Raw genomic sequence first — 13,537 nt, 5'->3', positions numbered from 1 at the left:
AGCAATGGTAAATAATGTAATAACGTATGATTTTAAAGTAAAATAAAAAAAAGGAGCTTAGCAAATAATGCATTGTTAAATCACTAGATTAAAAATGAGGTAAAGTGTTAAACCCAAGAAGGCATTTCTTTCTTCGGAACCAGAAATCAAAACGCTAAAAAGATAAATGTTATAAATCGAAACGTTACATTAAGGTTTTGGGAATTTTAACCAGTTGAACTCTTATATAATAGGTTTTATTGTCTATGAAATAATTTATAAAAAGGTAATGGCTGGAGCAATGGTAAATAAAATGTAATAACGTATGATTTTAAAGTATAAAAAAGGAGCTTAGCAAATAATGGATTGTTAAATCACTAGATTAAAAATGAGGTAAAGTGTTGAAAGAAGGCATTTCTTTCTTCGGAGCCAGAAATCAAAACGCTAAAAAGATAAATGTTATAAATCGAAACGTTACATTCAGATTATACTACCTTACTGTGTCTTTGTATTTTAATATTCTTAAAAACTTGATATTTCTTTACAAATAAACAAAAATATAATATAAAATATAATAACCCTCACAATTCTCAGTCGCAGCAATATTTTCTCGAATCACCGGGTCCATTTTGATTTTGCTCCATTGGGCTAGCGTATGGATGGCCACGTAATTGGCCTCGAACTCGCAATTAGGGTTTGAGAGAACACCGTCTAATGGCCCTCTTCTATAGGAGCCATGTTTATCAAACGTTTTTAGGCCATAGGGCTCAAGAATTTCCTTACTAATACTTCCCGTATCGTTTTTTGATATCACTGCCTTATTTGGACTCTTTGAGCTAACTTCATCATCAATATTACCAGAAAACGTTGGTAAATTTCGGCTAATTTTGTCACTTTCGTTTGTGTTATTAACTTTCATATTATCATCTTCTTTATAATATTCATTGACATTAATGTCATCTTCTTCTAATCCGTAACCAGAAATAATATCTTGGTCCCGGCCTTTAAAGGGCCCCAAAAAAATTCGTTTCGGATCGTAGTCATTAGCATGTATATTGTCCCACAAAATCAAATTATTCCCTTTAGGTAATACCGATTTTAATTCCTCTAGCCCGGATCTGTTGACTCGTTTCGAAACCACCCTAGGTCCTGTCCACATAACGCTTATAGCTGGGTTGAGGTTCAGGCCAAGCGTTTTGAGGTAATCGGACGAAGTGACGTTAGGGACGGCGCGGCACACGCAGTATTCTGAAAGTAAAGCAAAAAACATCATATTAAGGGTTATATTATAAATCCTTTTTGATATACTTATTCTTTTTTCCCGATAGAAGGATCAAAAATGAATATAATGGTATTTCGTTATATAATCCTTCTATTTCATTTAGTTTGGTGAAAAAAAAATTGGTATCTTTATAAAAGTTTTGATTTACTAAATTCCTCAAGGTATTAAAATTCATATTTATGCTTATATATTTTTTAAATATAAACTTTTTAAAATTCTGAGGGGGGAGGCACTATAATAATTGAGTTTATTCAGATATCATCACCCATCTTAAATTTATAATTGTAGATCACAATTTTATGCTGAGATGGTAAGCATAATACCCAGTGGTTTCAACTGGTGTTATTCCAGGAAAATAATTTTCTATAGAAATAAGAGATTAAAAAACACTTTCCTTATTTAAGCAAATATAACTCGTTTTGGCATATGCCACCGTGTTAATTATTTTAAAAAAATTTAATGATTCAAACAAAAAATTTAACTCGGAATATAAAAAAAATTATGAGAAAATTAAAATTGTACTTAGTAAAATCATCTACGTTTTTTAAAAAATCAAAAATTTTTTAACTATCAGTATTTTTGGACGAGAATTAGTAAGAAAAAATTCTAAGCATTTCTATTTGCTAAATTTTATTTTGAATTGCATAAGGCGCATTTTTTACACTTTCATCATTTATATTGGAGGGGGGTGGAGGATTTATTGGGGCAAAAAACTGAATCCATTGCCCCTTTCCCGCCATTAGATAAATGTCACATTTAAGCCAACTAAAATAAAAACATACCCTTCCCTTATAACATTTCGCGCTCATGATTTAAGAACTTGTATCGATAAATAAAATATGTATTAAATATGATTTTTTTAAAAATATATTCATGGTTTCCCAGTAATCCTTATTTCAGAGTTAGCGGGGATTCGAGGCGAGATATAAAAAAAATGAAATGTAAAATATATTTCTATATTTTGTATATTTGCTGCGAATTCGCGTTAACAATGTAAGGTAATGCTCTCGCGTTAAATTCGAGAAATGCATTCGTGGTCACGATAAAAGGTTCGCTAAAATGTATTTACTCCAAAGTTTTCGTGGTTTAGGCTTCGCGATAATGAGTTTGTGATATCGCCTTAGCTGTTGTTTCGCGAAATTGGTTACTCGATATTACCTTCGCTCTAAAATTCTTTCGCAATAAACGACATTCGCGATATGTTTCGCTAAAAAGATTCACAATAAATGTTTCCCTCAATTAACCTAAAAATTTAAAAGCAGATAACTCAAGATTTTCGTTAAAAATAAATCACCCAGCTTGGAGATTTTTCTTACAAGTGATAAAAAGATTGTGAGCTGCAGTAATATTATTTGCTAAAATCTTGATTCAACCGTTTTTAAAAATCAACTAAACCTCGTATACTAGCTTTCCGCGGTTATAATTTACCTCACATAGGCAAGAATAAAAAAGAATTGAAAATAAAAATCCATTTAATGAAAAAAAATAATATGTAGAATTACAAAATAGAATACCGACTTTTCTCAAGTAAACCATCCCATTTAAAAATGAATTCTTTTCCTTAACATATTGAATCCTTTTTAATTGAAACGTTTTGATTGAAACTTTTCCTATTTTAATTAGAAATCTTTTTAATTAACTTCTCTTTCAATTTTTAAGGAAAAGCTTATAATTTATTTGTAATGCTTTTTTATTTTCACAATATCATGCTCATTAAGTGCATAATACTCTTCACAGACTTCACATTATGTAGCTGTATGACCAGATTAAGAATCAATATCTGAACTCCAGGAACTTAAACGTCTTACAGGTTATTTTTATATTAAATAAATTTCTATTTATGAATAATATAAACCAGTAAATTATATATTACGACAATATGATATATTACAAAACTAGTTTCATATATGGCTCAACACCATATTTTTTGCATGTTTTCCAAGTATTCATTTTTTTACATAATGCACATTATATTGGTACTCTAATTAATTTAAAAATCTTGTCCATTACTTTTTGATTTCTTACCGTATTTCAATAAATAAACTAATTTCAAGACTATAATCTACATTTTTTTAAATATTCTATTAGATAAAATAAATTTGTAATCGTTTCTGACGAAAGAGAGAATTAGGGACATTGTAGAAATAAATCCTTTGTATTCCAGTTTATAATTGTTTATTTTTTTGTTTTGGATGATTTCATCAATATAAACTTCTACATGTGATTTAAGCTCAGTGGCCTGAGATTATAACTACCTACCATTTAATTAATATATTATACTGTCTTAATTTTTATCTTAAATACTCTCCTAACTTTGCTTCCCATCGCTAGATGGCTAAGTAAATTGTTGCTGCTGAAACTCGATTTTTGTTTAGTGTAGCAAAGCTGATTGATAAATTAATAAATAATAAATATTAATCACGCAATAAATATTAGCTTAAATTCCATAAAATAAGACTAAGAGGAAAAGCATAGCATAAGAGTAGCATAAAAAATATTCATATAATAAATTTTCTAAATTAATTTTAAGCTCTGGAATCATATAAATATTAAGGCTAAAAACACTAAATCGATTTTTCAATCTATTTTTAAAAGCATTTTTTAATTAATAACCTCAAAAATTAATGGTTTAAAATAAAATAAACACCATTAGAAATTATCGCGCTATTGTTTTTGCTATATTGTCTTCATAATTTGGGTTTCCCGATAATGACTTCTCTATTTTCGCGATAAAAGTTTAGCTGTTGTGGGTTCGCTCAAAATAGTTCGCATAGGTTTTGCTCTATTAGATTCGCTTCTCGCGATAAAAGTTTCGCTTTAAGATCCATTCGTTATAATAAACATTCGCGATAAAAGTTTAGCAGAATTGAAACCTTTAAAATGGGCGAAATCGAGCCGTTTAACAATACTAAGTCTGGTGAAAACACATTTTAATCAAATTTAAATGGGACATTATTGCAACTTAAAAATGTACATTTTATCTATTTGCATTAAGTTCTTAAGATGAAAAAATTGGATATTATATTATTGGTTGTTTGTTGGAATACTTTACTATTTATTTCATAAATTGAAAAACTTAAAAATAAATGGATGTTATGAAACTTGTTTTAATATTGTGCCTAAAATTTCTTTTAATTCTAGAAGCACCAAAATCTGCCTAAAACCAGAAAAAGCGTCAGTTGATAGTTTTCTGTAATAATAAATACAATTTTTAAAATTTTCTTTCCTATTATTAAAATATATTGAGTAAAAAATAATTCGAAAAATCCATCAAGTCTCCATATGTTTTAGTTCGACATGCAATATCACTTATTCCTCATAGGATTACACTTAGAACATTTATTAGCAGTTCAATTTTTATTAGATCACTACTAGTTGATATCTGTTGATATTTTTACCTTGTATTTTTTATTTAAATTCTTATTTGCATCAACTTAATAGCGAATTATTTGGTCAAATTTTTAATCAACGTTTGCGTGAATTTTCTTCTAAATATTTGCTTTCACAATTGCTTCATAGATAATTTAAGAATTTATCATAGCTAAATCTATAATATTATGAAAACTATGATGGACCATCTCCAAATTCCAGACTTTGTTGTAAATCTAGATATCTAAATGCGAACAATTTTTAAACATATTTGAGCAAATATCATTTAGTCATCAAATGACAGCATTGGTAATTAAACCATCAATTAAATTTTTAATATTATTCTGATTGGTCCAAAATTTCGAGAAAATGGAAATAAATAAAAGTCATGAAATTTGACATATATGGGAAAACTTAAGTTATTAACAAAATAAAATGAAAAAACCGTCAAATAACGGTCTTGGTACTTCTAATGTCAATTTCGTCAACACGTTAGAAAAAACAAAAATTTCAATTTCAAAATAAGATTTCTCTATCAAATTTTCATGAAAATGGGTTGCGAATTTTATTTATAAATTTATTAAGTGCCTTAAATCTAACTTATCCTGATTTGTGAGGGATTGTTTGTTAGGAATGAATTTCAATTAAAATAAAAGCATGTCGAATATAATTTTTCATTTACTACTCTATCAGACACCCGCAAACGCCAAATTTTAAGCTTGGATTCAAAAACTTTCCCATTTTTAAACTTGGACTAAATTTTAAAAAATATTTTTGGATAAATGGTTTCAAAGGAGGACAGAAAATTGAAAATATGAGAAGCAAATGATTTGTATAAAATGTTGATAGTTTAAATTTTTAAAATTTGACTCAGCTCAGAATGGTCACACTGACTAGAGATTACTAGTATATAAATTTTAATATTTTAGTTAAAATTTTAAAAAATTTAACTCAGCCCAGGAAGGTCTCAGACTACTAGTATACAAAATTTTAAAATATATTATATAAAAGAAATTTTGATCTTAAACTATTATAATAAAAGCTATTTCAAACGAAAACATTTCTTTAATTACCAGCTCTTATCATTTAGTTATGCATTGCTAAACTTTGAATAATTAAATTAAACCCGTATCGCATCTATACCGCGAAACATTTTCCGCAAGATGTATTATCGTGAATGTTAATTATATAAATGTTCAATACAAAAATAATATTTTAGCAAATTCATTATCGCGACTGCATCGCCGCGAAAACATTACAGCGAACACAAAAAATATTTTGGAGCAAAAACATTACCGCGAATACCACCGCAAATGCATTAGAGAGAACATACCAAAAAAATAATATCGCGAATGGATAATATACTAATATTTGATATAAAAAAAAACTAAAAACCCTCATTTATTTTAATTTATTCAAAATTGGGTTAGACGGGTTCCCAGTTGGTCTATAGCTGGTCGTTCGCCATTTTTGAAATTTTTTTAATTATAAATTATAATATAAAACACAAGGCATATTGTGAGAATAGTATCATCAAAATAATAAATATAATTAATGTAATATTATGTTAATTTGAATATTTCTAACGAAATTAATGGCCATATTTCATTGTTTTTTCTTTCAAATTTGGAAGATTTATACGGTAGTAGTGTATTGATTGATAATTTCTCGGTATATGAAACCCATATTTTTATGTTATAAAAAATAACTGAAGTTAACAAATATTCCACTTTTTACAAGGGAATTCAAGAATCAAACTTGGTGCAATCATTCATGGTAATTTTATCATTATCAGATCTTCTCTTGATTACATTTATAAATACTAGACAAGCAAACACTTAACAAGAATCAATTAAGAAAATTATTATTTTGCCCATTTCAATTCCTTAGTCACAATACAGGGTTTCTTATTCAAAAAAAAATCAAAAAAGGAAAAGTGTCAATCAAAAAGGGAAAAGTGACAAACAAAAAGGAAAAGGTTCAATCAAAAAAGAAAATTCCCATTCAAAAATGGAAAATCGTTATTTTTTTAAAAAAAATTATAAATTTAAATTTTTTTCTTGTCAATTTTTAGCTTATTTTTCCTTCTTATTTTATTTCTAACTTTTTGCGATTTCTTTAAGTCATTTTTAATCTTTATTTTTCTTATCTTTTCTCAATTTATTTTTCTTTCCATTTAAATTCTTTTTGTCTTTTTCCCCTGTTATTTTTCTTCACTTCTCTACTTCATTTTGTGTCATATTTTAACAATTTTTTCCCCTTTTCATCTTACATATCAATTTTTTGAGTTTTTATGATTTTTTTCTCCTTATATTTTTATCTTTCAAATTTCACATAATTTTTATTTCTCTTTTGCAATCATTTTTATTAATATATTTTGCAAATCAAATTATTTTATTCAATTACAATGTATATATGTCGTATTAATTTAAGGGATCAGAACTATCCTGGATCATCAAGGAATTTAAAGGGATCCCTTGAAGGATTTAATTTTTTTTAAAGGATATCAATCAATAGCTAATCAAAAGATTTATTCAACTGGATATGATTCTCTCCTCCTTAATGGGCAAGTTTGTAAATCAGGAATGTTTTTCAAAAAAAATATTGATATGATCAAATAATAAATTTAATATCTTTTGACTGAAAGTATTCATTCTTGGTCTTGATGGGTAGGACTTGGCCTGGGGCGTGGATGGATGAGGGGGGGGGGTAAAAAAAATAATGAGATAGGTGTTAAATAAAAGGTAATTAAAATATCTTTTGATTGTAATAATAATTATCAAGTGGATGGGTTTAGGTCTTGGGACAGGAATATGAGTTTTGGCTTTTTCATTTTAATAAAGTGATCAAAGAACTTTATAAAAATTTATTATCAAAAAATAGCTAAATTACAATTTTTGAATTATATAAACTGTGCTTTGACATATGTTTATCCATATTATCACTAAAGCAAGAATAATAAAAATGATTTCAAGAACAAATTATCTGTTTGGCTCAATGTAAAGCCCGAGTCACACCTTTGTCATTAAAAAAATATTTCATTTTTATCTGATATGTGTGATAGTGATTTTTATCTTTAATTATGAAGTTCAAAGACTTGTTCTTAGCCCATGCAAATTAAATTTATTTTGGCCCAAACCCAACCCAATATTTCCATTTATTTAGGTCCAAAGCCAGCAAAATTTTTAAAATTTTTATTTTAGGACTGAGTTTGTCCTGTCCTAAATTTGATAAAAAAAATATAATTGAACACGTATTTAAACAATTTAATAATATAAAAATTAAATTCTTTTATCCTAATCTTAAAGAAAACATTCTATTTTATTGCTTATAATGTTTTTTTATATATTTTTAGTCAATAAAAAGTCCAACCTCAACTTATAAAAAAATTGAAACCTCAGCCCAACTTTAGACCAATTCTCATAAACCATGTCTGTCTATAGGCCGATAAATAAAATTGTAATTTTCACCAAATTTATTCCCGATATTGCAACTGATTTCATTTATGATAATGTTATCAGGATTGCATTGATATAATTTTTGCAGAAATACATTTGTTGCAATGCTTTTATGGTAATATAGCTAATGTATTCAGTATAAAATTTTCACTATATTATATTTGTGGTTAATTTAGCAATACTATATACAAGGTAATGCATTTGTGGAACTTTCACTATAACCTACATTCGAGATAATTGTGGTATTGATATGCAACATTAAAACTCTGAGGCGTAACAGACACCCCTGCAACCTTTATAATGCATGAGGGTCCTCAATTTTTTACAGATATAAGGGCCTTAAATTAGAACTCATAATAATATTAACCTTTTTTATGTTATGTCTGTTTAAACTCTTTTTAAATGTATTTATAATAATTCTTAAAAATTTTAAATCTTAATTTAAAATTAAAACATAAATATTTAAGTAATACTATAAGAACTAAGGAATTAAATTATAGTCAGTCTTATCAATGTAATTATTAAAATGTAAAATTTTTTCAAATAATAATCATTAAAATTAAAACAAAAAAATTATATTCATGAATCTCTATTTAATTTAATAGGTATATTTATCAAACAGTAATTTAAAGCATAAAATTTACATGAAAAAGTTATCTTAAACAATGATAATATAATTAAATGATAAAAATAATTTTACCTGTTGGGCAAAACATAAAATTAGGCTTTCCTAAATGTTCATATATTTCATTTGTTACAATTGATTGAGCATCAGCAAATGATTTAAATTTGAGCTTATCTGATACTGAAAGCTCTGCATCTATATCATCAAACAACAGGGCAAATGATGTACAACCAAATGTTGCAACCTAATTGATTAGTTTTTTAAAATAAAATTTAAACAAAATGACAGATTTTACTTGGTCCATTTTTTTCTTAATAGCCTCTATATCTTTTGTTTTTGAAAAAGTTATATTTAATCCAGGAGAAAGTGCATAATAAAAATCAATATTATTTTGCTTTGCACACTTGATTAGACTAGTCAAACATTCTATTATAGTATATAAATAGAATAATTGCTGATTCAGATATTATACCTCCTTCTGCCTTTGAATACAAATCCCGCCAATAAGTACGATGTTTTGTATCATCTTTAGGTGCATACATATATGTGTTTAATTGTAATTTGTTCATACTTAAAAATAAATAACTATATAATTAGTTATAAATGATAATACCGTTTAAATAATTCTTTACGTTGCTCAATTGTCCAGGGCCGACCATAAAACCCTAAGATAATATAAATCATATATTAAAAATAATACACATACCTTCTACTATCCCACATAAAAACTTAGGGGGTTTTTGACTATTTAATTCAGAATTTATTTTAGTGGACATATCAGACATATCAATGGGTTTATATCGCAATTATTTATTTAAAATTACATGTTATGTATGCAAGAAATGTTTTTTAATTCACTTCAACATGTATGAGCTGTTTTAGACGAAAATTTTATATTTAAATTTCACAAATTTTTTTATAGAAAAATTCTATTATTTATCATAAGTTTATCTCAAACCCAGTGACCTTGCTTTAATTTCGTAACATTGTAATCTAAAATTAAAACCAGCCCATTCTCTCCGACCCATGTAAATTAATTGATAATTGTGTTTGCTTTTGCTTGGTTCAACGTCCTTTTCATCTAGCCTACAGTACTGACTAAATAATGGTCTTAGGGCTATTATGTGTACAAGAAGGTGCGGCTTTCACACGAAGGTGTAGAGAGCTCCTCAAATTTTTACTCCAAATTTTTCTTTAACATCCAGTCAGATGAATATGAGGAATATATAGAGTAACCCTGATGTGCCCATAACATTAGAGTGTTTTAAATTTGTAGTCAAAATTTTACTTAGGGAATTGGGGGGAGGAAATTTCTCATAAATTCTATTGGAGGGAATTTGGCCCTAATATTTTGCATATTCATCTATATTTAACAAATCAACAGAGCTCAAAAGATTAAAAATGTAATTAAAATATTATTTATGGTAATATTTTTTTTATATTTATTTTGTTGCATTATAATAATATAATCATTTCTATACTATCTGTACTAGGGGATAGTCTTAATTATCATGATAAATTATTGGTTATCAACCAATGACAATAACAGCTGCGACAATGACTTTATCAGCCAGTTTCTGAGAAATATTGGCATGTGCAATATTATAAAAAAATTTAGTTTAAATTGATTTGGTCTTTTTGGATGTAGTCTCCCCATATACCAAAATTATTAAGATGTTTTTCTATCTTTTTAAAACTGTTGGCAATATGCTTACAAAATAAAAATACTATTAGAATATAAAAATGACAATCACATTTAAGTGTTTTTTGAGGTTATAGTTACTAAATTTTTTGAGGGTATTCTACATTTTAAACAAATATAACCACCTTTTTTTAACATTAATTTAAAAATATTTTGAAATGGGAAATTTTTATTATTGTTATCAAGAATATTTTCTTCCAGGGTACTCTTCCACTTCATTAATATTATCATTGTCTGACTCAATTACATCGATTTCGATATCCATTTGTGATGACATTTTAAATAATTTACACCATATGATTTAGGTTTATAATTCAAATTGAAAATATAAATTTCAAAATTAAATAATAAAAAAATTATAATTAATTATGATATTATATTTAAATTTTTATGTGTTATATTCATTATAATTTTTGAAACTTTCAAAAAAAAAAGCGCAAAAAATTAATTAAAAGAAAAGTAGCGCGCTATTACCTATCTACCCAAAAAGATAGACCGCTACTATAACAACTCTGGAAATATGGTTGTCAAGAATTAATAAAACTTTACATTTTTTCATCATATTTACTGTCATTCATGTGGTATGCTAATATTTTTATCTAAAATATAAATTAACGAAGAATAATTTTATACCTTTTTAATTGAAAGGCCATAAAAAATTCTATAGTTATATTTATCTCTTCTCCATCTGTGAATATCCTCTTTTTATTATTTTGGCCTAAAATAGTAGGTGGGGAGGACTGGGATACTAAATACCTCGTGGGAGATTTCTAAGAAAGGCCCAATAGATGAGGACTTGCCCCCCAAACCCCCCTTTGCGGGCTATTGCCCGCTTAAATTGTTAGAAATAAATACAAATTTATTAATAATCAAATAAAAAAATTATATTTTATTATAATTATGACTCACGAAAATAATATTAATTTTACGACGATTACTCAATAAAATGATTTTATAAATTTTTATGACGATGACTAAAATAATATTAATTTTTATGACGCTGACTAAAATAAAAAGACGTATATAACACGCCCACCACTATTTGAAAACATAATTATTGTCTTTTCATGGTGTTTTCACTAACTTAAGGATCCCTCCTCTTTTCCTCCTTTTGTTCGCAGGTAATTGCCGATCCATATCATTATCTAAGCGCACAGGGGTTGAACCATACGATAGCATCCAATCATTGCTATAATTGTAGCCTCATATTTTCTTGGGATCTATTAAGCACTATATTAAGTATTTTTCACAAACGAATTTTTGATCACTTAATTCCTCCTATTTTATTACTTGGCAATAACATTTCTGAATTTAAAATATTTTTTTTTAAATCTTCAACACATTACAGATATTTTATAATTTAGGATCTCAACCTATATGTCATTTCCCAAATTTAAAAATTTCCATTTTTATTTAATCAATTTCGCCAACTATTCCTTTTTCTTTATGTTCCTTAATCTACTCGTCTTGGCCATAGTTAATTTAACCCAAGATAAATAAATAAAATGATATGAATATGAAAAAATCATAAATTATTTTGATGGGGTTTGGTATTACTTGTGTTGTTTATTATTTTCATTTTGGTCCATTTTCAATAATAATAATAATCAGGGTTGGGCAGTATCGCGGATATTTGTATCTTTTTTAAAATTTTGGAAAGTATCTTGTATCCAGTATCTAAGATACATATTATTTAAAAGTATTTGTATCTTAACCAACTTTGTATTCAAAAAGATACAGATACTTTAAAAAAAATTTATATTGGTTAATTTAAATAGTATTAAATTTTAAAATGATATTGTTTTAAGATTTAAATGAAAAATTTAATCAAAATTTAGATATTTTAAGATAATTTTTGATAGATGACGTTGGTCGTCATATAGCAATTTGCTAACAATTAGAACTACCATATTTGAATCGTTTCATATCTGTCTATTTTAAAATTATGGAAGAAGAAAATAGAATAATATGTTTATCTTCGTCTTCAGATGATTCTTCAACCGAAAATTATAACAATAAATTTAAACTAAGCATACTTAATGGCAAATTTTTTGAAGTACTTCAAGATGATCATAATAAAGAAATTCATCATGACTTTGGTATTGACGAAAAAGTTATAGCAACTGTTACAGATAACGGCTCTAACTTTAAGAAAGCTTTCAAGGAGTTTGGATATTCTATGGAAGCTGTAGAGAATGACTTTGACATCAATGATGATGAATGTATAGAATTCGAAATCATTGAAAGTATTATTTAATACTTCTTTAAAATTTATTTTGATATTGTAAATTTAATAAAAAAATTTATTCAAATAAAATTATTATTTGTTTATTTAAGGGTCTAAAGAAGCCTCAATAACATTGCCTCAACACATTCGTTGTTTGTGCCATACGATAAGTCTAATTGCCACAACAGATGTCGAGAGAGCTATTAAGGATTCTCCTAACATTTCTAAAATTCATCATCCTGCAATAGCTAAATGTACTAAGCTATGGAATGCAAATAATAGGCCTAAAACTGCAGAACTTATCAAAGCAGTTTTAGGAAAACAATTAGTTACACCTTGTTGCACTAGATGGAATAGTTTGTATGATAATCTTCATAGTTTATTAAAATTTAAAGGAGAACTTCCTAAATTATGTCAAAGATTAGAATTTCCTAAATTAAGAGATATTGAAATTCAATATTTAGAAGAATATTGCAATATAATGGCCCCATTGGCTATAGCGATTGACAAAATACAGAGTGAAATCAACTGCTATTATGGAGAATCAGCTCCAATTTTAAATGTCGTTAAAAAAAATGACAAATTTAATTCAAACCAATCTACAATTTTGCAATAGCTGTTGCCATAGAAAATTATTTAAATAAAAGATTTAAAAATATATATGATTGATAACAATTTTAAAAGTGCATTTTTGGCAACTATTTCTCATCCCTATTTTAAAAATCGTTGGATTGATGGTGAAAAATAAAAAAATACCTTCAGGATTTGTTATTACAGTCAAAACCGTTTAATTGCATATCGCTTAAGTGCAAAAACTTTTAAATGCGAAAACCCCGCGATTTTGATAATAATTACTATGGTATAATGTTAAATTACATTTATAATTGCGAATCGG

General features: G+C 26.8%; 1 protein-coding gene across 5 annotated transcripts in view; it reads right to left on the bottom strand.

The window, feature by feature from the left end:
- Nucleotides 1-9,577, bottom strand: part of LOC135927530 (uncharacterized) — a 40,943-nt gene extending 31,366 nt beyond the window's left edge. For 4 of the 5 annotated variants that reach the window (XM_065463560.1, XM_065463564.1, XM_065463561.1 and 1 more), the window contains exons 1-6: nt 9,420-9,577; nt 9,327-9,378; nt 9,186-9,283; nt 9,009-9,139; nt 8,789-8,957; nt 559-1,227 (exon numbers count right to left, since the gene is read on the bottom strand). In XM_065463560.1, the coding sequence (XP_065319632.1) occupies nt 559-1,227; nt 8,789-8,957; nt 9,009-9,139; nt 9,186-9,283; nt 9,327-9,378; nt 9,420-9,498 (1,198 nt within the window). In that variant the 5' untranslated portion in view covers nt 9,499-9,577. The remainder of the gene's footprint in view (nt 1-558; nt 1,228-8,788; nt 8,958-9,008; nt 9,140-9,185; nt 9,284-9,326; nt 9,379-9,419) is intronic. The other variant, XM_065463562.1, reaches the window with a different exon arrangement.
- Between the last annotated feature and the right edge of the window lie 3,960 nt (nt 9,578-13,537).

The sequence above is a fragment of the Gordionus sp. m RMFG-2023 genome, chromosome 3 (genome assembly GCF_954871325.1).
Source record: "Gordionus sp. m RMFG-2023 chromosome 3, tfGorSpeb1-WG-v2, whole genome shotgun sequence".
NCBI lineage: Eukaryota > Metazoa > Nematomorpha > Gordioida > Chordodea > Parachordodidae > Gordionus > Gordionus sp. m RMFG-2023.
This window is presented reverse-complemented; position numbering and strand designations above follow the sequence as displayed.